Genomic DNA, 23,900 nt, shown 5'->3' with positions numbered 1-23,900 from the left:
GCTGAGAACAAGAAATAGTATTTCTACCTTATCTACCAATATTACCAGTAATGTTTTCAGTTGTGGCAGGAAATTCATATGAACAAAAATAAAAAGCACCAGAGCCTGTATTAGACTAGCTGAGCTAAATCTTGTGAAACACAGAATTTGGGTCAATGCTTCAATCATTTTTTCCTGTGTTTTCAAAGATACCGGCCTCCTGAACTTCAAGGAAGAACACCACAGCAGAAAAAAAAAGCACCCTCTGAGTGAGCCTGTTGAATCTAGAGGTATTTTCCTGGCAGGGAATCACTGCTAACATTCTCTGATGAAAAGTTCCTAGAATGCACCAAGGCGAAGTTTGTTAACATATGGTTTTGGACTCTTTCTTTTCTCTAACCTTGATCCCTTTCAAGTAAAGAAAATATCTATAGGGAGGAAAGCTATGCACTGAAAATGAAGACAGACAAAAATCTGCTCATCCTTGTTGGAACAAATTATTGTATTAGTTGGCCTCTCCCAGATGAGAAAACCAGAATGAAACAAAGCATATTGAATGGGAAAGACAGGACAGAAAAAGCAAGTATCCTGAAGAAAGACAACTAGAAGAAAGCTTTTTTCACCGTAAAACTACTACATTAAAATAGAAGTTTGAAAAATGAGTTTCCCAATTAAAAAAACAAAACAAAACAAAACAAAAAAACAACAAACCACCACACAATAAAATAACACTTCACAGAAAAACAGGAAGAGAACTCCCCGTGTGTGATTTCCCTCTAATGATTCCATCTCAGCTAAAAAGGAGACTATTTAAGGCAGGACACCAGGCCATGTAATGATTTACATAACCATGGTATCATTATTAAAAAACCCGACCCCAAATATGACAAACATTACAGTTTTATTTGCTGAGACAGAGATCAATATAAAGTCGTCATTAGTAAGAAGAGAAATAGTAACAATGAAAAGCAGACACCTCTAGTCAGCCACTGGAGACTTCTTACATGGAAAGAAAAATAATACCAGCAACTTTTCAGCATCCCCAAACTCCAGTTGTTTAATAATATTTCAGTTTAGCATAAAGTTAAATCCCTTTTACAGAAAAAGTAGAAGCTTGCACTCTTCATGATTTCTCAAAAGTTCACTGTTTAGAGAGTAACAAGAATTTTTTCCAAGGGCTGCCCAAATCTTTTTTATCTAATGGCTTAATGGCTTAACAGTAGTCCAATTCAGTCTCTTCTGTCAGCTTTTTAACTTCTAAGGCTAATAGATCTAACTGAAAGTACTCAAACTGTTCAGTGGAAATAAGAGGCAAGCGAAACAAGATTGATGCTGGACAAATCTCCGTCCAAACTGTAAGGGAAATAACCTAAAAGAATAAGCTTTTTGCCATTCGCTGTGATGAGCTAAATGAGAGAGTCCTTCCCGCATGTCTTATGCAAAAGAGTGCTAAGACAATGTAATAAAACTCAACATAATAAACCTCTAATTCAGCTTTAGACTGAATGCTCTTTGGAGCCATTAGTTTTATGGTTAATTGTGACAGTCATTTGCAATGGTTAACAATGCAGATGTGCAAACCTGAGGTTTTAGAAGCTGGATTCTCTCTCATAATTGTTTCAAGGATGACAAGGAATTAACCCACCCTGAAAATGTCAAACTGCCTGAATAAATATCTGCAATGTATTTAAAGAGAGAAAGCCTTTTAAAAATACCTTTTTCTCCTTTTCTGCAAGTGCCAAAACACATTGGCAAATTAAAAGCAGCTGGAAAAGAGGTTATTAAAGAAATATTTAAACTTAGTCATAAGTATAAAACATCCAAGTGGTTGCTAACTACTTTTCCTTGAGTAACCAAGAGTAACTGCACTTGGTTCTAGAAAGCAAGGAGGATCAGTGGTAGAAGTGTTTTTCTTCGTATAGCTTGAGGAAAGCAAATGTATGGTTAGCTACATGTAAACATATGTGGGTCCTAGAATGTTCATTCTTCTATAAACAAGCCATTGTGGACTGCATTATCACCAAAAAAAAAAATAAATCTTTCCATTGAAATTTAATTTCCCCTTGAATAAAAAGAATGTGGGAGGCCAACATGACACAGTATTTAAAAAAGGAACAAGATATTCATGATTTTGTCTTAGTAGAATGTGAGAGATCACTTTAGGGTCTCTGCACAGGAAACAATGGTCCAAATGCCCCAATAAGCAATAATGCTTGAAGCAGAGGACCAGATATGCAGAGTATTATGGAAGGGATTTATATGCATCTAGGTAATGGCATGCTATCAATTTTCTTTGCTTGTGAAACTGAAACTATCCTGACTGAATTATTTTGATAGCTTCTTTGGATTGGAAGATGCAAATCTATTTGTATTTACAATGCAATGAATTTATATTCATTATTTTTCTCAGAACCAAGTTAGGAATAGAGTTATTTGTTCCATAGCTGTCCTGTACAATTAAAAGTGCGCTTAACGTTTGAGCTATTTGCCCATTTTAACCCTCATGAAAAGGGTCACCCTCTTAATTATTTCCTGGGGGGAGAAAAAAAAAAGATATTAGATTATAAAAATATGTGGTCTTATGAAGCAGCTCAGTGTCCTTATGCAATGTTCCTGGATACTAGCTATTAAGCATAATCCTCTGAAATGGAATGAGCAGAGGTAGGCCCTAAAGGAATTATAACGAAGAGCTGTCATCACAGTGAAAATTAACTGCATGTTCATCTTTGAGCCAGCAATGCTTGACCAGATTTTTGTCAAACTCCACACCCACTTATACCTCTGATATAGTCACTGCTTATAGTGAGGTAAGTGATCTCAGGGGGAGCAGCAGAAAGCAGTACATTAATAAGTGCTAAATATACAGACATATTCCCTAATTGATAGAATTTCCACAACTGGTTTTTCATAACCTATTTGTTATGCGCTCTCCCAGTTAGTAATTTCTTTTTTTTTTTCTTAGAGTAATTGTAACAACGTTCTCAACTGTGGTTGTCTACCTACAAACTAATACTATCATCCCATTGCTATAACAATCTCTGGCAAATCTTAGCTACAATATATTCTTCAATTCCTTACTAGTAACACACTGACAAATGGTGAAACTGCAATTCATGACAGAGAATTCAAATGAAAGTGTCCTTTAGGACTTCTGAAATACTCACCCGCTCTACGCTACACTGAAAACAGCCTGTGAGACTACTTAAATATACACAACCATCTTTTCTTGCTGCTGTACTTTGTTGATGCTGAATAACAGAACTGTTTCTTTTGAGTAACAGAAATAAAAAGAAGGGCAATCATGTGTCTAGATACAAGTATATGTGTAAATTTCACTTACACAGAGTTCTCGGGTGCATTAACACCCACCTTGTACCCACATAACAGAAATCCTAAACAGGTCTTAACTGATGACTCAAAATTTGTTCTCACATTCATTTGAGGATCTAGGACAGAGTTCCAAACTACAGCATGGGCACTCCTTCTTTTCCTGGGTAGATGGAAAGAAACAGCTAGAACACCACAATCCAAGACATAAGTTTCTTTAAGAAATCATGTTGCTTTTTGTCTTGTTCTGTTTTTAGAAATAGAAGTGTTATCACTATTTCAATTGGTGTGTTTTGTGCTTCTTCACCACCTGCTCTTTTTTGGGCATAACCCAAAGATTCTGTTCAAATTAATTAATTTGCTTGTAATAGAGTATTACTTTTCTGAACAGCAAATTCCTAGCAGTGTATCAGCTACGACTGGCAATGAGATTAAAACAGAAGATCACACACTTCACGGGTGATACATTCTTTTCATTTGATTTTATGCATTCCTACGGGCTGGGCCAATCATGCTTCTGAATTTATCACATTAACACCTACAAACATTGATAATTTATATGTGAAATATATAGCTGCTAATTTTTCAGCTGTTACACCAGCTTAATGGCACAATTACTGCTATGAACTGTAGCGAAGCATACTAGGTCTTTAATTTCTAGTACCTGTTCAAAAATAAAATCAACAGCACTTTTATTGCATGTAAATGACATCCAAAATTAGCACCAGTGTCTGAAAGTTACTTTCTGAACAGCTTATCTTGTAGTACGGACACAACTTCACAGTTCTTGCTGAAAACCAATTCACAGAATTCAAACTTGAGACCCAAAGTTTTCTATGCAGACGTGGCAAATTTGTCCAACACTGAATGTCTACCCCACATTTTTAAATATTAAGTGAGATTACCTTCTTCAATTGAGTTTCCATCTTCAAACATTCTTCCTTTTTCTGTTCCAATGCAATTTCTAGTGTCTTGAGTCTGGAATCTTTCTTCAGTCCTGATGAAGCTAAGGATGAAGCATGTTCCTTCAGGTCCAATAATGATGACTAAAATAAAAGATGTAAAATAATTATCAAGTAAATACTCTCTATGTGCAATAGCTAGTTTCTTTTTTATCTTTATTTTCTTCCTATCCCTTACACTGTGTGCAGGTCCCAACTCTGAACAATGTATTTTGTCAGGATGTTCATGGCACTGATTTAAGACAGCTTGATTTATTTCAGGTTTTCAGGATCAGAATAAAATCTCGTTTAAATTAATTTCAAAATAATTTTTAAAGATGGAAGATTTTGTAAATGGGAATTTACGTTTCATGTTTCAGTCATGTTTAAGAGAATTCGGTTTTAATTAAAATGCTATTTAAAAATCATATATGCATAGCTGATTTGGCTGTTGTATCTAAAACTGACTGTTCAAAGCTTTTTTATGTACTGCTGCTATGTGGTGAAACCAATTCATGGCACCTACCACCAAAAGACACCTCAACTTCTTGTTTTGTGAACCATTTTAATGTTTTTTCCTGTCAAATGTTGCCTTTCATGTAGACAGAATCTTAGCACTTCCTGGATGCAAATTTTTTCTTCTGTATTGCTCTACTTCGATTGTGTTTTGGAAAAGACAGTAAGTAAACTTGAATGTTACAATTCCAAGAGAAGAACAGAGAATGTTTATATTTCTCTAATGTAATTAGGTTAATTTCTCTAACCAACTGGCTCATTACCAATAAGCAATTTAATTATCAAAAAAGAACACTTCTCAGAGTCAAAAGAGCTAGCTATACTGTCTGCATAAAGGAATAAACATTATCTGCATGCTTTTAGCACCTGCAGCATTGACCAACCTCTGTCCTTTCCTCCCTATATTTAGACAGGAGCAAGCTTGTTCTCTACCTTCAGCTGCCTATAAGCAGAGCTCCAGTAAATGCTATCACTGACCATCACTCATTTGCTACTAACATGATTAACTGCTGCAAAGGGGACTGTGTGCTATCCATAAACAGCTGGTTCTGAAATGATTATGTTTGGAAAACTTCTCAAACAATCTATTTTACCAGATAAACTTGTTGAAGGACCACTACTATAAAGGAATGGTTTTCTTCACCTCAAACATAAGACACACATATACAACAAACAATTCTAACACAACAGATTCATTCTGCTGGCCAACCTCTTTCTCTGTGAGATCTCCTTGTAAAATGCTGACTCTCTCTTTCAGGTCCTTAATGTCTTTTTTGTAGTTGTCGATCTCTTCCTGTTTTTCTCGTTCATCTCTGTCACGCTGCTCCTTTAGGCGCTCAATGGTCCTTTCCTAACAAAAGAAAGCACTCTGTGAAGAAAATCCTTCTAAGTTCAACATCTGAGACTTCTTATCACAACACTTGTTACACACTGTAGATGAGGACGAATGTAGGATATCATAGAATGGTTAGGGTTGGAAAGGACCTTAACATTCTCTAGTTCCACTCCTCCTGCCATGAGAAAGGACACCTCCCACTACACCACTGCCATTTTCTTTTCCTTATGATCGCAAAACAGATTCTCAAAGAGGAGGAAACTTGAGAAATCTATGGATTTATTGCTAAGAAATACCAGCCTTTCTGTATCTCTGAAAGCTCACTGTACTGTTACAATCCAACACAATTTATCTGGTTCTGATAATCAAAATTAACTTAGACCAGGATACATTATATATTGCTTCCTTACTTAAATCTTGTTTTTCCAAAATGCAAGGTTAAGTCTGTGGTTCTACTTAGAAAAAGGGCTGTAGTGCATATGTGACACCAGGATCGATATACAGTAAGAAAGGGCAATAAAATAACTTTCCAGTACACCAGATATCAACAGAGCTTTGGTTATCTTGTAATCTGAAGGGATGCAAGTGAATCCCTCAATTTCAGGAAGGCTCTACCATAGCTGTATATTTATAGAATCTAACAGGCTAAAGGAACTGTGACCCTGGTTCTCTGGGAATCAAGAAAAAATATACAGTAAATCCAAAAGGCTGCCCCACTAAAACAGAATAGACAAGGCTATTCCCGCAGTCAGCTGTCCCCTGAGAGTTGAGCAAGCATAAAGAAATGTTAATTATCAGGATAACTACTCATTAAATTCAATATCATGAATTAAACCTCCATTTCACATAACAAACTTAAAAAATTAATTTATTATTAAAATATCTGAGCAAAGAAGAAGGCAGGCAGGAAAGAAAGGGCAAAAAGCTGAAGAATCCACAGTTGCACTGTAAGGTATTCCATGATCATACCAAAGATGCACGATGTAAAGAGACGACTGTGAGAACACCAAGCTCTTTCACCACCACACAAAATGATGACAAGTAGCTAATGACCAAAGTGACAGGTTGTGGCTCAGCTCTGCCTTCCTGCCCTGCTCATGGTACCGGGGGCGGTGATAGTACCCCAGGCTAGCTCTATGGATATCCTGTAGTGCCCTCTAGTGAGGGACCCACCGCTGCAGCCTCCGCACTCATCCCTCAGTCGGCAGAGACAAAGGATGTCACTGGGGCTTAGTGTTAGGGATGTCTTCTACAGAGCCCAGGAAACACATGGAAACGCCGGCTTTCAAGAGGTTATAAGTAGAAGGAGTTTTCGAAGGAAAGGATTAGGCTTTCGATACTCACTTTTTCTGCAAGTGCTTCTTCCAGCGTAGTCAAGGCAGTGTCAGTATTTGTGGTGTCAGCCTGCAAGGATTTCACTCGATCCTTTAAGCTGCTCATTTGCTTCTCCTTGTCTCTTAACTGTTCTTGTAGATTTTCAATCTTAAAGAGCGGGAATAAATTTTAAGACAAGAGCAAGGAAAAGCATGCAAAATCATTTTTAGGAGTGTAAACTCGTAAAAATATTCTTAAAGCAAAGGAATTGGGCAAGGGCCTAGTCCCTGTAATCCTACATCAAAACATCAAGCTATGCACCAAACCCATCAAATATTAACAAGGAATCAGTAACCTTTCTGATAATCAGCAAAGAATTCAGAGTAAGAAAGTCTAAGTAATATTCACAAGAAAAACAGAAAGAAAGAGTATTATTCCTCATTTCTGAGAATGCTGGGCACTGTGTGACTGAAGGACAAACAATGCATTAACAATATGAAAGGGAAAAACTGAGAAAAACATTACTGTATATGTAAACCAAAAAAGGAACTTAATAATTAAGAAGTTGCAAAGAAATATTATTTTAAGTATTTCCTTTGGTACTGTCATACTCTTTACTGTACTGGCATATGGCTTTTTTCATCTTACATGGCAATTTGCTGTATGATGGATTAACACAAAGGACCGTTCCCCGGGTAGAAAATATATTAGCCGTATTTTCTGCAGGTGTAGAATTCAATCCATTATATGAGTCCTGAATATATCTTTTGACAGGCTGAGAAGACCTAATGCTAAACCCATTTTACGCATACATACACATCACAAGAAACAGACCCATTTACATTATGGTAACCTGTTGAAAACAAATTCATCAGCAAAGGACTAAACCAGGTACAGATTTCTCAGTTGATTCCTTTTTGTTGTTGTTGGACAAGCTCTTCTTGCAACAGCAAACATACATCATAAAATGGTGTATCTATCTGCAAAACACTTGTAGCAAGATATTCTTTCAAAGACATTTGTAAGAAATAATGTAACCAGACAACCCCATAGGCTATCGAGTCCAGTATTTGTAAACTGAATGCACTAACTAGCCTTTTTGTTTCACCTGTTGAACTGCAGTTAGCAGTTAGTCGAAATACAGCAACCATCCCCAGGTTCTACCCTTCAACACTGGAAAAAACTGAGCTGCTGTGATTGCAGAGCAAATGGTTATTTAGACACATGCACTACTACTTTTTTAATCTCTATTAAAATTACATCTGGAACATAGAAAATGGTCTAGATTCATAATGATAAATGTAAAAGATTTCACAGAAGGCTGAACATCTAGTCACAAATAATGGTAGATGTGATACAAGTGGAAGCTAGGAGAAAGAACAACCTAATTCAGGGAATCCCTTAATAATGTTCCTCTGTAACCCATGGCCATAGGAGTCTTCTGACATAAGATCCTTCATACCAGTTTTTTTATTTCTCTTATGCAAGCATGTGTAAACTTACATCCAGATATGTACACAATCTATGCATTACTAATAGCAGAACAACTACATAAGGTTTTTTGTTGTTCTTTAAAGAACGGACTGAAATTGATCCTGGTTTATCTTCATCATTAGCTTCTATTAGAAAAAACTCATGGGTCTTTGTTATGCTCAAAATTTAAATTTGGGCGCAATGCAAATGACACTACAAGACAAATTTTAAAGAGTACCAAAACACCATAACTGGTGCCATAACCATGCAAGTCAGAAAGAATGACAAGAACTGAAAATTCCTTCTTTATACACTTGTATCTATTATTTAATGCCTTATTAACATACTTCTGTAGCCCATGGAGCCTCAGAAAGATCCCTACTCGTTCTAACCAAAAAGTTCTCCTAGCGTCCACATGTACAGCTACCAAGGAGGTAACATCCCCAAGAGTAGCCTACGTGGCTGCTTTTGACCTTAGGAGCTTTCAGTGTCGTCAGCTGTCTAGACAGGCTGGCTGTTTAGACAGCCAACCATGAAAATATACTACAAAGAAGGCTGAGCTATTCTTAGACTCATGTTTACTTCTGGAGGCGAAATGCTCTCGCAAAGGCTCCAACTGGCTGAAGAGGGGATAGTGCAGTGACTTTCTGCTGTGAGCAAACCACATATAAGAGACAGCTAAATAATTCAGCTTTGGCAGATATTAAGATGCTTGCCAAGGCAGTACAACCATTTGCACAAGCAAAGCATACTTTTCATATTTCAGTAACACTATTTACTGTGACCAGAGTAAGATGAAAGCTGTACATTAGGACTACATATGACTGCTGCATCTTCCCCTTGCAACTGCACCCTCCTGTATACAAAAATAATGCAATAACAAAAAAATTAATAATAGCATATTGTGTAGGAAGTACGAACCTGTCTATACTTTCAGTCTACGTGGATACTTGTCCATCTGGAGTAATGAACAGTGGTTTTTGTTATCATCCAGGGAACAGAAGGTACAATTAAATGTTCTAAGCCATACCAATAGATAGGCGTTACCTAAAAAAACCACTCTACCTACAACTATGCCTTTTGCAGGGTCAGATAACTGACAATCCCCAAACAGGGGCACGATTTTTAAACTACCGAAAACTGGAACTTGCTCAATGTGTCAAAACTGAAACATGTGTAAAATAATGCATGCAAACTTTCCTTATGAAATCACAATCAACAAAAAAATAATAGCCTTTATTCCAGTTTTCTCCAAAACCTGCACCACTGTAACAAATAATAACTAAACTACAGGCTCTCAAAAATTATATAATCTGAAGAAGAAAACAAAGAATAGCCTACACTTTGTCCATATAGTTAATAAAGAATTTCACTCTTATGTCCTTGCAAGTAGCTTGAGAATCCTTTAAAAAAAACCCCACATAATAATGACATTTTACCATCATTTCTTCCTACCAAAAAAAAAAAAAAGTAATCTGAACAAATTCTTAAATAACTGCTAAAAATAAAGCAGATAACCAAACCAGGATCTTTCTTCTCTCCCCAACAAGCGATGAAATAAAACGCAATGGAATCTCCAAGCCCTCTGAAAAGCATAAAGGATCAGTATTGAACAAGCACTGTTCAGTGTTTAAATATTCAGAAGATGACATATGTTCTACAAACCTATGGAAGATATATATTACTGTACCATCTTTCCAAAAAGGAAAATAAAAAATATATACTATTATTAGGTTCTTAACAATCTTTATTCGTGCCATATATACATATTTCACAGGGGAAAGACAGCAATCTATAGTGAAGTTTACAACACTAAGCTTACTGTAAAGGTACATATACATACACTGGAATCATCAGCTCTGCATGCCAATTTCCTATCAATAATGATTTACTGAAATCTTTTTTTCCAACATTACCAGTTGTCAGGCACTATCATGTTTCAACCTGGGTGATTTATTCCTAGTAGCATGGAACTAATTATTTTGCCTTCCAGCCCTGAAGCATGGGAGCAGAGGCAAGAGAAGTTTCCTTTGGCATTCTGTTCCAAGGGCAAGGAAGCATTCCACTTTTTGCAAATACCAATCTCACCCCAAGCACATGCAAATTAAAAACAGCCCAAGGATTTAAACGAGACATGTCTAGTTTAATGCCCATCAAAGCCACTAGATTCCCATATTCCTCTAGTTAGAGGTTACTAGTAGATCCTTCATATCCTTCTGTAGAACCATCGTCAGCCCTAGGCTATATGGAAGTTTAACACTTGGAAAATAATTTCTATTGTACCAATGACTTCCGAATTAGAATAAATGAAGTGGGTTTATGAACTTGTCATTCAATCTTTTTCCTCCTCCCACCATGTTATTGGAAAAGAACCTTTATCCTCCTTCAAAATATATATTTTTAATCAAACATCATTTGGATTGTAACAGAATTAATTGCATTAATGTTTCATTTCCAACTTTCAATTTTCTTCTTGCTACTCTTTTGAGTTTACAAGTTTGACTTGTAAGAGGAATAAAGTGATGAAAGAAAAAAATAATTCATACATATTATTTGAAAAATATATGTAAAATACATTTCTAAAATTCATATATAGATATATATAATAGCTGATAAAAACTTGATAGCCTGCAGTCATACTTCATTTTGCTAAAATCCCACAGTATTTGAGAAGCTGAGAAAGGCGGGTTTGCATCAAAATCAGGATGAGAACATAACAGTTACAACAGACATTGTCACATTGTTGCATCTGACATAATAAATGGTTGCTTCAGAAGAAGGGGTAAGATGTTCACTCTAGAAACTGAGATGGATCTGAATTAAAGAAATTTTGTTCCTAAAATGCGTTAATGAGAAGTCACTTTTAGTCCTGAGTGACTGCGCAAGAGCGGTATACTACTGGATTTGTAAATATTACCATGGTTTTGGATGTTCTTTTTGGAGACCATAGTGAAAACCTACAAGCAGATATTACTGGTCACTTTTGTAAGATTAAGCTCCAGTTTTACAAATGTCACACTGAAAACCTCATCCTTATAACTGTCTTTCTACTGCAGATCTTGCAAAAGTATCACTACAGTTCTCCTGCATGAATCGCAAAAAATCTATATTTAGTTTAGCACAGACAAATTCCTGGGGGAAGTTCAGCTCACCACTACACGGACATTAGAAAATCTGATCTTTTGTATGTGTTAGGCTCCATTTGAACCTCCAGTATAAGGTTAAAATGGTATCTCATTGGGCATCTCACTTTTAAAGCCCTCAGTGACATAAAGCCTCTAACATGACTGAATATCTTTCATATTAAAGTACTGAATAATTAGACTGAAAGTGATGTTCTTGCTATTCATTTTAAAGTTTGCAAGACTAGCAACAATGGGCAGAAGCTGAATGAATGCTGAAGCTTCAGGCATACCACGTCTTGTTGCAAGGTTGACTTGAGAAAAGAATGTTATGTGGGAAGAAGTGCTGCTACAACAAAAACTGACTTAACTTGTATAGACAGTTACTTATTTTGTATCTTTGGTTAAGAAGCAACAAACGATTGACACTGATCCAAAAGATTATTCTCTTTCCATTGCTTTTTCATACAAAGGTGCCTAGCAAGTAGATTTGTATCAGCCAGAAAAATAGTTCATCTATGTTTACATAAATAATCTCTAAGGACATTTATTCCCATCACTTTGATTCTTTTTGTCCTGCTTTCTTTTGCATACCTAATCATTTCCTGGTAGCATCAGTTTGCTGACAGATCACTGCAAAATAGAACTAACAAGAACAGTCACCATAAACTGAACTGTAATGATAGTATCTTCCAAATAGTAAAGAATATTTTCTGTACTGTTGAATTCTCAATAAAAACCAGTATGTAAACCACGTTTCAAATCATATTCCTAGAATATTACTATCATGTTTGCAATCCTTCTGTCCAGCTAGTAGCTTGAGTTTCCTTCAAACCTTCTAACAATCCTGTTACTAAAGTTAGCTGTTTCTGAAAAACTGATACTGAGAGACATTTTCCTCACAAGCTTCTAAGGAGGTGCCAGTTGGGGACAGGGAATAAATTAGGACCCCAAGACTGAAGACTAATTTCTGAGTTGGTTAAGTGACCTGAAATTCACATTTTCAGGAGAGCCAATATGTATGTTCTTAAGCCTTATCTCAGTTCCAAAGCATTTGCCTAGAAAAAATTATGCATTAGCAATGACTCACACAATTAGGCAACTGTAAAGCAGCTAAATTTAGTTGACAAATTGCTTCATTCTAAGGAGGTTCTATAATATCAATAGCCTAACCTAGTCAAAAGCAGATTCTTTGAATTGTAAAATGCTATTGTGGACACTGGCCAATAAAAAAGGGTTTTGAGGTGAGAGGTGCAAGGGAAGCACTCTTTCCAACCTGCTGATACAGGTTATGCCTCAAAGCATACAAGTTTTAATGTGAATGGATACTACTTTCTGAAAATGCAACTACATAACTAAATTATAAAAGGTGGTCAATAAGAGATTCATTTTGGCAATATGTGAGCCAGTTGGTTAAGTACATATGGTTAATTATGTAATCCATTAAAAAAAAATCTCTATCATTTTTTTATCTTAAAGCTTCACTGAGTATCCCCTCGGTTTTGCTGGCATTCACCAGGCAAGAGAATGTATTCATTATCCACCAAGACTGCAGCCTGAATTGTTTGTTAAGACAATTTGTTGGTTCTAACTTAAGAGCAATACTTTAATTCACCTAAGTAATTCAAAGCAGAATACTGCTATCATAAATAGCAAACCAAATTCATTTAGACTCTGCTTCTCTTCTTCAATGAAACACAAAGTTTAAATATTACTCATTTATTTAATATATGTTGAAATGTCACTTATACTGAGAACCATAACTGAAATCATCTGCTAATTTATTTCACTATAACATACATTTTGTTGAAATCCTGGCCTAACCATGCAGAATAACATCAAACTAATTCTACTTTTCGACAGTGTCATGATATAATGAAGCAATTCGTTAAGACCATGCTTTCTAAAGTTTTACTCCCAAGACCTACTAAATACAAAGGGATTAAAAAGCCCAACTATTTTGGGGACATTTGCTCACTCCTGTTCCTGCTAGATGCATACAGTACAGTGATATGTATCATTCCCTCATTACAGAGAAAAAGGTAACAAGAAAACACATGAAGAAAGGAGAGGCTTAAGTCATCACAGCACTGAGATACCCAAGAATGGGAACCAGAGAGCAGAAAAGACCAAACGTTGAGGCAGACCCACATGCGATTTAATGTTGACTATAAAGGAAATCCTCACAGCAAACTAAACTCCATTTACATTACCATTTACGATCACTCAAGCAGAAGGCTGTACAACTTGAACAAAGATTTTAAATAAGATTTGGATTCAGACACTGAATTACTTTGTCCAATTCATTGATTTATTAAAATGATCAAAGAAATACTATAAACTAAAACTCCCCCTAAACCACGGAGGGGAGCTCTGGAAAGGAGAGATGCTTCTAATCCCAGTGTAAAACATGCCCAGTGAACTGTGATTGTTCCATTTCATTCTCCTACGAAAGATATGGAGAGATGAATAAGAAGGGATTAGGAAGTCATACTGTAAATACTGAACACAAGAAGAAATGAGTGTGTGTGTTCTTCAGTATTTAGCTATCACTGCTCTCACAGAATTACTTCAGAACACACAGTGATAGGTGAAAAAAAATATCTCAAATAAAATCACTTAAAAAATATTTAAGAAGCCAATATATTAAACTAGTACCATTTTTTGGTTATATTCTTTCCATTTCATAGCACAGATGGCTTTAGGCAAATCAATATTCCAATCTCTACTGAAAATAAAAGCTGGAAGGGACAGAGAGTGGTCCTCTTTACCCAGAAGTTCTGTATTTAAAACTGTCCTCCAGCCACCTTTGCCGGAAGGTATGTAAGCTCTTCATCATGCAGAGGAGCATCCTAATTATCAAATGAATGCTATTCTGGGACATGGTGATCTCAGTTTCTCCTGGTGACAGTACTCCATACTGACCAGTTTTCTTATCCTCTGGATAAGTGAAATCACAGGCTTGAGAGCTATTCATATACTTGTGCCTTATGACAGTCATAATGACTGTATAAATAGTGTGCAGAGACTCAGCTTGTAAGACTGTCTAGGCTAGTGGATTCAAAATTCACTCGTGAATCCAGGAAATTATTGATTTAAGCTGAAATATTACTCCTTCCTTGTTCTAGTGAAGATCCCTGAATTGGCTAACAAAATCACTAATGTCTGTTCCAGACACAGCTCAGACAATCCCCCCAGGGAAAGAACACGCCTGGAAGCCTGGTGACCAAAGCACTGGAAATTGTGAATTCTTGCAACCCAGAGAGCAATGAAAAGCCACGTGAGGAAGACTGATGTAAGCAACCTCAAAAATGGCATACGCCCTTGCTTTTCCTGCCTCTTCAATCATAGGGAACTTTGTATTTGTCTAGTATGACACTGAATACACCAACAAAGCTTATTAGCTTTATCTTGCCAGGAAAACTACACGTTTAATTTATAATGAAGCCAAGAGGCCCCACAGTTGGCTGTTTTCCCGGATCCCTTCAAGAAACCAGAATTTGTCAGTCCCACTACCTATGAGTAATGTCCCATCTTGTCAGTCAAGAGGTTATCTCAAGGCACAAGAAGGACATAATATCAAAGTGACGGCTCCTCTTTGAGGGATACTAAAAAAACCCAAAAGACTACTTCCATATATGACAGATTTACTGAATTATGGTTTCAGTTTTCTGGAATGCTGGAGCACAAGTAATACCAGAAACTCCAATGGAGTTTCACTGTAACTTCACTATTGCCATCAATCTTATGCGACACTATTGCAGGAATATGTATTAGTTTAAAACCATACGCTAAGACAGCTACAATAGCTGAACTACAGAACTAACATTGTTAACATCACAGTCCTGTTTTCCTTCTTCATTTGAACCTACTTATCTAAAAGGAGGAGTGGACATTCATTACTTCAGGAAACAAAAAAAAAAAACCCCACCAAACTTCAGTTACTAAAGGCAAAAGATTCTTTTCTAACATCAATATAAACTGAGACAATGTTCATTACACTATTAGATCTCAAACTAAGAAATTGGCTTGCTATCTTTTGCACACATTAGAACAACATTGGATTTTTTTAAAGAATATTGCCATATGTCTGGGGATATAGGTACATATGCTACATATGATCCAAATGTGTTTATTTTTATTGTGGTATCACAAAATGCTGCAAGCAAAAGAAGGGATTATATAAAAATAAAGCAGTATATTCTCCATTTAGAAATTATAATTGATAACATAGGAAGACACAGGGGTTGGTTTGGGTTTTTTTTAGTCCAGTAAGTTTCTCCAACATAGCGGCTGCATTGGTAGCCATAACTATGCTCTAAAATTACTGCAATAGCCTAAAATCTGTTTTGTGTACAATTAATTTTTCAAATCTAACTTGTGCCTCTTCCACTAGTTTACATGTCCCACATTTACTAAATAATCTTCAAGTGCATGTTAGGTACATATGAGTAAATTCACTCACAGATTTCACTGCTCTGAAGTTTAATAAAAGTGATTCTTCTGCAACCATATTCAATCCTCTTTCACGAAGTAATGCAAGTCATCATATACTGTTTATTATAATCTAAACAGAACTATAGGCTATATACTCACTGGTGAGGGCCATAACTGCACCCAAGTTAGAGCTGTGAAATGTGTTTTATTTTAGAAACCAAAGCCCTTACAGTGAGAATGCTGGAGTGCACTTCAAGCTACAAGGCATCTGCTATGACTGACCCGGATTAGGCAAAAGTGTGTTTCTTGGGTCAGTCCCTGATGAACACACTATCACCTCTTCCAGCTCTTGTAAACTATGAACTATCTGCCACTGAAAATACTGTCTGAAGCTAAGTTTGTGGACTTTTTAGGACCCATACTCCATATCAGAAAAATTTATGTTATTATATGGCTCTGAAAGAATCAAAAAAGAGGAAATTTCAGGAGCTAAAGCCTCTCCTGAGAGGGAAGTGATCTTGCTGACACAACCTGGAGTTGCTGTAATAAACTCTAGGATCCCTATGTGAATCATTCGCCTTTAAAACTAAACTATCCGAGTTAAAAAGTGGCATGAAGAAATGGAATTATTCTCCTGCCCTAATAATGTCTTGTTAGCCATACACTCATAGAAGAAAAAAACAAAATACACCATGACATCTGACCTGTGCTGCTGTTACTCTAAAGTCTCAATGGATTCTCAAAGAAGTGGAAAGTAAAAATGGAAGGGTAAGAATCCTATTTCCAAAGTGGTCAGGCATCACTGTAAAATGAAAATAGAATTCTGTGTTGCATCCTCATTTCTCACGTGGAAATTAAACAACTGATCTCCTTCCTGAACGGCAGAAAGGAAAAAAACCTCATGGACTAATTATGCTGAATTTGAACTCACAAATGGCAAGCCTCTAGAGTAATCTCTGGCACTTTCATTCCTACCCCAAGATTTCATCTAGTGGTATTTTGATAGAGATGAAGGATTAAAAGCTTGTCCTACTATTACTCTAAGTGAAGATAATACTCCTATCTAAAAACCCCATCCCACATAGTAAAGCAATTCTGAGAGGATATTCCTGAAAAGAGAAGGGACTCTAGCACCTTGGAGACACAAATTAAGGCAGAACTGTTTCTGGAAATTTCTAAGAGCCTCAGATTTAAAGTTGGTTGTTGTGTTCAGTGGTAGTCAACAAGCCTGCAACAGAAAGGTCAAAAGAAAAAGCAGCAGCAGAAGAGGTCTGCTATCCCTTCAGGGACATGGAGGGACAAGTCCCCCATGACCCTCCAGGACACATCTTTGAGGTCATGTCTGTCAGTTTTAATAAAGAAGTTGGCATAAGCCTGTGGGGATGTTAGTGCTTTTTTGTGGCATTTGAAATCTCTGAACTGCTTTGGAACCAGTTCAGTGGCGTGCCTTGAGACTTCGAGCCAAAGGAGCAGAAGTACGTCTTTTTCTGAGAGTGATATTTACCGAAATACTCTTGTATTTGCACTGCTTGTTAAGCCACAGAATTCCTGAAGAAAAGTCACTATTTTGTCAGTCCTAGCTGAACAGAAAGTCCAGCATATCCTCCTTCTACCTCCATGCAAAAGCTGGGCTGATGAGCCAACTAATATGATCCTGGAGAACTGTACAGTACTCCTCCCTAAATGTTTATGATTTGAGCATATGAAAAGCAGAGAATAAGCTTGCTCACAGATATATCACAAAGGCCAAAATTTATCCAGTCTTAAATAAGAGGATATATGCTCACCCACTTTGTAAGTGTACACCTGGACCATCTTTGTTGGGACAGTCTTACTTTGTTCTTTCCTGTATAACCTGCACAACCAGAGACTCAGACACATGCTGCAAGTTTGAACAGGCCATCGCCCACAGTGTTAATACTATAGGATTTTTAAGCACTAAATGTCATTGTAGAGAGCCTCAAAGAGATATCTAAAAGTCCATCCGGCATTACATTAATTCTTAGAAAAATATATATTCATTCACCTGGTAGGCAAGTTCAAGGTCACACCAAGGAAGATAAAACTACCGTAAACTGAATTAAATGTTTGAAAATGCAGATCCTTCTCTGTGCTCTGTCGTCTCTTCAGGGTTCAAGCAGAAGAGCTGCTTGGGGAAGTAAATCTACTTCACAGAAGAGGGAATGGAAAGAAAATAATCTCTAAAGTATAAACAGTACAAAAGTTACAAATATTAACCCAACACAGCAGTTGCAGTAACTACGATCACAACTGATTTTAAACAACTGAGTTATTAAATCCATCTGCAGACCCTTTGTCCTGCCACACAGTATTTCTTATGATTAAGCATAAGACACTTATTTTGATTTCTAAGCTTTTTCAAAAGCAAAGGGCATTTATTTCCTCTGAAGAAAGTCAATGCTGCTTATCCAAAAGAGCAGGAAAATTGTGTTTGGAGTCTTCCCAAATACTAGCTGAACAAATCAGCACAGCCACACACAGAAAATACAAATAAATAAATAATAATAAAAAATAACCTTTGTTCTTCCTCTATCACAGGTCAGCTATCACATAGTGCATGGGGAGCTGCCAAAAACCACTGCTATGTTCAGACACTACAACTTGCATTTTATTTGCCTGCAGCTGCACTGCACAATGAAAGGAGTGTTACCCTCCCCTCCCCAAGACAAAACATGACCTCCCCCCAAAGCAAGGGGGAATTGATTCACTGCTTGCTTTTTTTTTTTTTTTCAGAGTAAATGTTACTTATCTTTTGTCCAAATGTTATTTCTCTAAAATGCTTTGATTGCAAAGAATTGATTTTATTTCTTTTTAATTCCTTTTCATCCTGATCTACCAGCACAGATAGGCAGATGTGATAAAGAGAATAATGAAGCACAATTTAATGTTTTTCAAATTTCAAATTTGCCCAGCATGGCCCCTACTTTAGTGACATTCTCCCCTTGCCTGCAGTTCTAACAACTTAAAATGAGACTTTAATGCAAGATTTATTTTCAGTGAAATGAGAAGAAAATCCTGAAGCTTTGTAGAACTCAGTTTTTGCATCAAATTTTCAGCCATAAAGCTGGAACTCAGTTCTGTAGTCTCCAAATTTCTAGTATCTGCCCTATTTCTATTTTCTCATAAAGGTGCTACTAATCAGCATCACTGCAGGAGCTTCGAACTGGGAAGATTCCAGAATTTAAAATGTGACGCATGTGATTTCTTCAGCAACCTGGAAAATGTATTTTGGTGCCTTCTGGGTATCAGTAGTGGTGCCAATTGTCATGTTAATTTTTCCGATCTTTGTTGTTCACAATCTTCTTTGTCTTTTATTTGCCCTCTAGTTGATCAGTAAACTTCCATTACTTTCTTCGCCTGGATTTTAGGATGACCAGAAAGTATAGGTTCTAATTCACCACCTTTAATCCATGCAAAAATATTAACTGTTCATAAAACAAGCTATGCAGTGGCCTGTGTCAATGAATCTAGAGACACAATAGTAAAGGGTGGATTTTAAATAATTCTTGTTTCAGCATCAGAAGTCGCAGAAATTTAGTATAGCTCAGTTTTGGGCACCACACAAAAAAGTTTTTCGATTAGAATATACAGATTAAAACCTGATCTGTCTGAACACACCAGTTTATAATCAAATGGAGGAATAAAACGACTGTTGTGCATGAAGCAGAAAACAGGCTGTGCACTTCAGTCAGAAAGTGCACTCTAGAGATGCAAAAAAAGACGTAGTAAATCACAGTTTACAAGCTTCAGGAACAAAACATTTACATGAGAGGAGCTACAGGCTTCCAAAGTTCAAGGCAGAAGGCAGAAATAGCTACCTGTACAATCAAAAAAGAACAGGCATCTATTTCAAATAGAACTTTTCTCTAACACCTGAAACACGTGCTAGTTCAGAACAGCAAGTTCTCATGACTTCCACAGTCTACAGATAAAATGAGACCTGAACTTCCTTTGGTGTTTTCCCAATCTCTGCTTTTCTGTGGAAAAATGCTAAAAAGAACAAGAAAACGCAAAGCTCAATCTATAGAAAATCCCAAACAGAGGTTTAGATTCTAGGTCTGGAGAACCTAATAAAAAGTTCAGTTAAAGACATCAATCATAAAACTTTAACTGACTGAATTTGTGCTCATTTTCCCTAGGCTATAAAAAAAAAATAAATCCACATTGAACCACAAACCTCAGATAAAAGTATTGTCAGCTGGTTTCTCCATAAAAATATTCTATACTTGCTGGTTACAGAAACTGAAAAAAACTAAATTAATCTTAGGATTTAAAACCCTTACAATTTAACTGTTCATGCTAAAAGAACTGGTTCCAACAACTTCAAGGCTGAAGCAAATTCAAATCTCTGCATGTGACTCTAGTTAGCAGTAGGAAATACATATTTTTATAGAGATATGTTGTATATTGTTGTTTATGAAGCTCAGAGACAGGTTTACAAAACAATTCAAACTGCAGTTTTTTTTGGTAGTGTTATCCTCTGTTGAGCTATCTAGGAGAACAAGTCTTCAAAACCTTTACTTTAAAAGCCCGGGCCCTTACTTTCTAATTTGAAGAGACCAGGTGCTTTTACTTGAAAGCAGAAGCAAACAAATCTCAAAAAACAGGCTTGCCACATGAAGAGACAAGAACAAGCTGTCTTAATATGGATTGCAGGAGTCTCAAGAAAACAAGTATGAAAAACGAGTAAAAAGAAAAACCTTTAGCACTGCCTGTAAACGAACCAATGAAAGATCATTCTAAAGGGTTAAGTAGAGCCAATAAGAAAATGTGAACAAACAGCGTAAGAGTAAATGGAAGTAAACCAACCTCACTGACATTTAACATTTATACAAATGTCAGATTCCCCACTTCTTGGTTAAACACGGCTGGGATCTCAATCAATGTTTGGAGTGTGCATGACGAATTTTGAAACCATAAAGAAAGCATAGCACAAAAGTTAGAAATCTGTGTTTCTAAAAAGATGAACAGTCAAAAAATGAGACTACGAAGCCTTGGAATTAGGGCTGTTCAGGAATTATTAATGACTTATTTATGCCTAAACTGTACGCCTGAACTTCCATTCCTGCATGACGTTTGCTGTAACAGAACTGAACATGACCTAAACCCTCGTGATTCATAGCTATATACTAGAAGAAAAGGCATTGGCCAGGTGTCAGCAATTAACCAATATTCTGAACTATTAAAATCACAAGAATTCCATAGAATTGGTTGAGGGTCTAGGGAAAAAAAAACCAACAAAACAAACAACCCGTAACACATTCACAGCTTAATACGTTGAATACAAACTCCAAGAGCAGCTTCTCTAAAGATACAGAGAAAAAATACTCTTAAAATGAAAAATTATTGTGATACATGCATTTCCCTTTTCTTACCATGTACAGCAGCAATTTGAGATATATTGTGTGCAATTTGCCAATGATCATCCATAATGACATTCATTGCTCTAGGACTCTATGCCCTTTGGGAAACCTCTCTAATTTCTCTGTCAGAGTCTACTTTTTCTTATAAAGACCTCCCCCATTTCACTGATAAGGTCTACATTTTCTTACCCAGAAAGATATGCAGGATAGTCTGAACCCTGGCTATCCTATTCTAGCACTTCCCAAGAAATATTAAGTATGATAAAACAGCATTTCTAATGAAAGTTATACAAAGGTCTTCCTGAACTGTCTCAGTAAGTTACAGAGGAATCATCTTAATTGCTTCTACTAACGCAACTCCTCATTCACTCACTCATATACTGAAGTCAGTCACCCAGTGCCCCAGGCTTCAATTCAGTGTAGCTTTGTTAAAATGGTGGGTATGAAAGGATTGATTTTTTCAGATTATGTGCCCTCCTAAAAATACTTCAGTCATTGTTAACAGTGAAATGGAAGCAGAAGCAGCACATACAACCACTGAAAGGCAACAACCTGTGGTTTGAATTCTTTCTATCTTTTCCTTCAAAATGTCAAACTGAAACTCAGCATTCACCATCTTCCCATTTCATGAATGGACTCAATCACTAAGATCCAAAATTTAAATTCTAGTTCAGACTTTCTGACACTTAAAAATCATAATGCATCAGACGTGTATCTGACTTAGATCTCTACAATCTTACCTTCTTCTGAAGAACATTAACTTTGCGTTCCTTCACCTCTAACATGTCCTTGAGGTCATGGATCTCTCCTGCTTGAGTCCCCTTCTCCTCTGCCATCTCCTGAATCTGCTTTGTCTTCTTGTTTAGCATAGTCTCCTTCTCTTCCAGTCGTAATCGCAATGCATCAACCTAGATTCAGACATGCAGAAACAGGGTTTGTTTAGCACTGAAGGAGAGAAATTTTGGAAAAGTTACAAAATCCACATCCACAAGGGAGTGAGTCCTGTCAAATTACAATTCCATCCAGAAAACTCACCTCCCTTTCTTTAAGACTTCAACATATATAAGCTTATGGATGAAACAGTTATCACAAGTGGCACCAGACTAAACAGTAAAAATAAGCAAGTGTTTTATTCCCAAAATATATGAGGCTAATGCTCCGTGATTCTATGATTCCTTCTTGGAAAATCTCAAAATACTTCTGGCATAACTCAGTCCTGTAAGATACATGTCTGGATTTTTTTTCCTCAAAGTAGAATCAAATACAATGTATTGTTGAAGAGTTCTCTCTTATGTACGAAAACTGACCCCTTTTTTCACAATGTTCAGATATTTAAACATTGGCTCTTGGTACCAAACAGTCACTTTATATTCTAGGCTTTAATCACGAGTATTAGCTGAGCCTGAAGGCAATGAAAGCAGAGGTCTTTGCAGCCACTGCAGATCAAAACATGGAAAGAGTGGATATTCTTAGGATAGCTAATAATATTTTGGCTTAAATAGCAACATAATAGTTTAAATATAATATGCATTTTCAGCAGGATGCAATTTTATATTAAAGACAAAATTGAACAAGTAACACCGTACAGGATATTGCGGGTGCAATTTGGACACATAAAAATATTTAGAGCTCACAGGGCTTCAATAAATTTAGAAACACAACCTGGGAATTCTATGGCATCCTCAAACTTCAAAACTGTATGTTGAGAAGATTTTGCTTTTCCTTCTGTATTTCCCTTACACAAACGAAACACAGAGCTCACGAGACAAAAGAAATGGGAGAAGGAATCAGAGCTATCTGAATATAAATTTGATGGGAAGAATAAGTTCACCACAGAGCACAGACTAATCTCAAAGACCTTTGTGGAATACGAAATCCAACACCACCAACCTGTTCAAGATACCAAAAGAAACCCACTGACCCCTATCCACTCAGCATTCAGACAGAGCTCAAATCTGCCAGCTTGGCTGCTAATCTTATTTGACGGTATCAGATTTGGTTTCTGTTAGCTGAATCCATTACAGGACATCAGTCACACAAAGTAAACAGGGTGATCAATGAATTTATTGGTTCTTCTGCATAGCATTGGCTGACAGGCTAGCAGAGACATGAGGTGAAAAGATGACTTGGACAACTCAGGCTAGGGAAAGAACTTGGGTAGTCAGTAGGCTTCCCGTTTGAATGCGTTATTCTAATTCTACTTCATTTTAATTTGCTAATGGAAAAGTTGCCTCTAAGGCTCTGCATTTACAGTATGCTACCTTCAAAATCCTTTGCTGTTTTGTCTGACTCCTCTGACACAGAGCAATAAGCACTTGCCAGTGGGGAAAAGAACTGCCCTGCTTTCCCCATCAGCACTGCAATCTCACTGCCACCTTTACGTTTGGAGCCTTCTCACTTACACATATGTTATTAAAATCACATTCCTGACCTTTCACCCAGCAAGTGGGGCATGGAGTATATTTTGCAGTGATATTAGAGTACCAGGTACCCAAATACGATTTATAGGATTGCTAGTGTTTGTAATGAAAATCTTAGCAGGTGCATCATAGCTTGTCTTCTGAAAAACATA

The 23,900-nt window shown here is 36.7% G+C and overlaps 1 protein-coding gene across 1 annotated transcript in view; it reads right to left on the bottom strand.

Annotated features, from left to right (window-relative positions):
- ERC1 (ELKS/RAB6-interacting/CAST family member 1) overlaps positions 1-23,900 on the bottom strand; it is a 286,136-nt gene that overhangs the window by 174,108 nt on the left and 88,128 nt on the right. The window contains exons 8-11 of the mRNA XM_080623933.1: positions 22,069-22,236; positions 6,943-7,080; positions 5,473-5,613; positions 4,212-4,352 (exon numbers count right to left, since the gene is read on the bottom strand). Coding sequence (XP_080480059.1) covers positions 4,212-4,352; positions 5,473-5,613; positions 6,943-7,080; positions 22,069-22,236 — 588 coding nt within the window. The remainder of the gene's footprint in view (positions 1-4,211; positions 4,353-5,472; positions 5,614-6,942; positions 7,081-22,068; positions 22,237-23,900) is intronic.

Source organism: Psittacula echo, assembly GCF_963264785.1.
Source record: "Psittacula echo genome assembly, chromosome: 1".
In the NCBI taxonomy this organism is placed as follows: Eukaryota; Metazoa; Chordata; class Aves; order Psittaciformes; family Psittacidae; genus Psittacula; species Psittacula echo.
The sequence above is the reverse complement of the archived record's forward strand: the minus strand, read 5'-3'. Positions and strand labels throughout refer to the sequence as shown.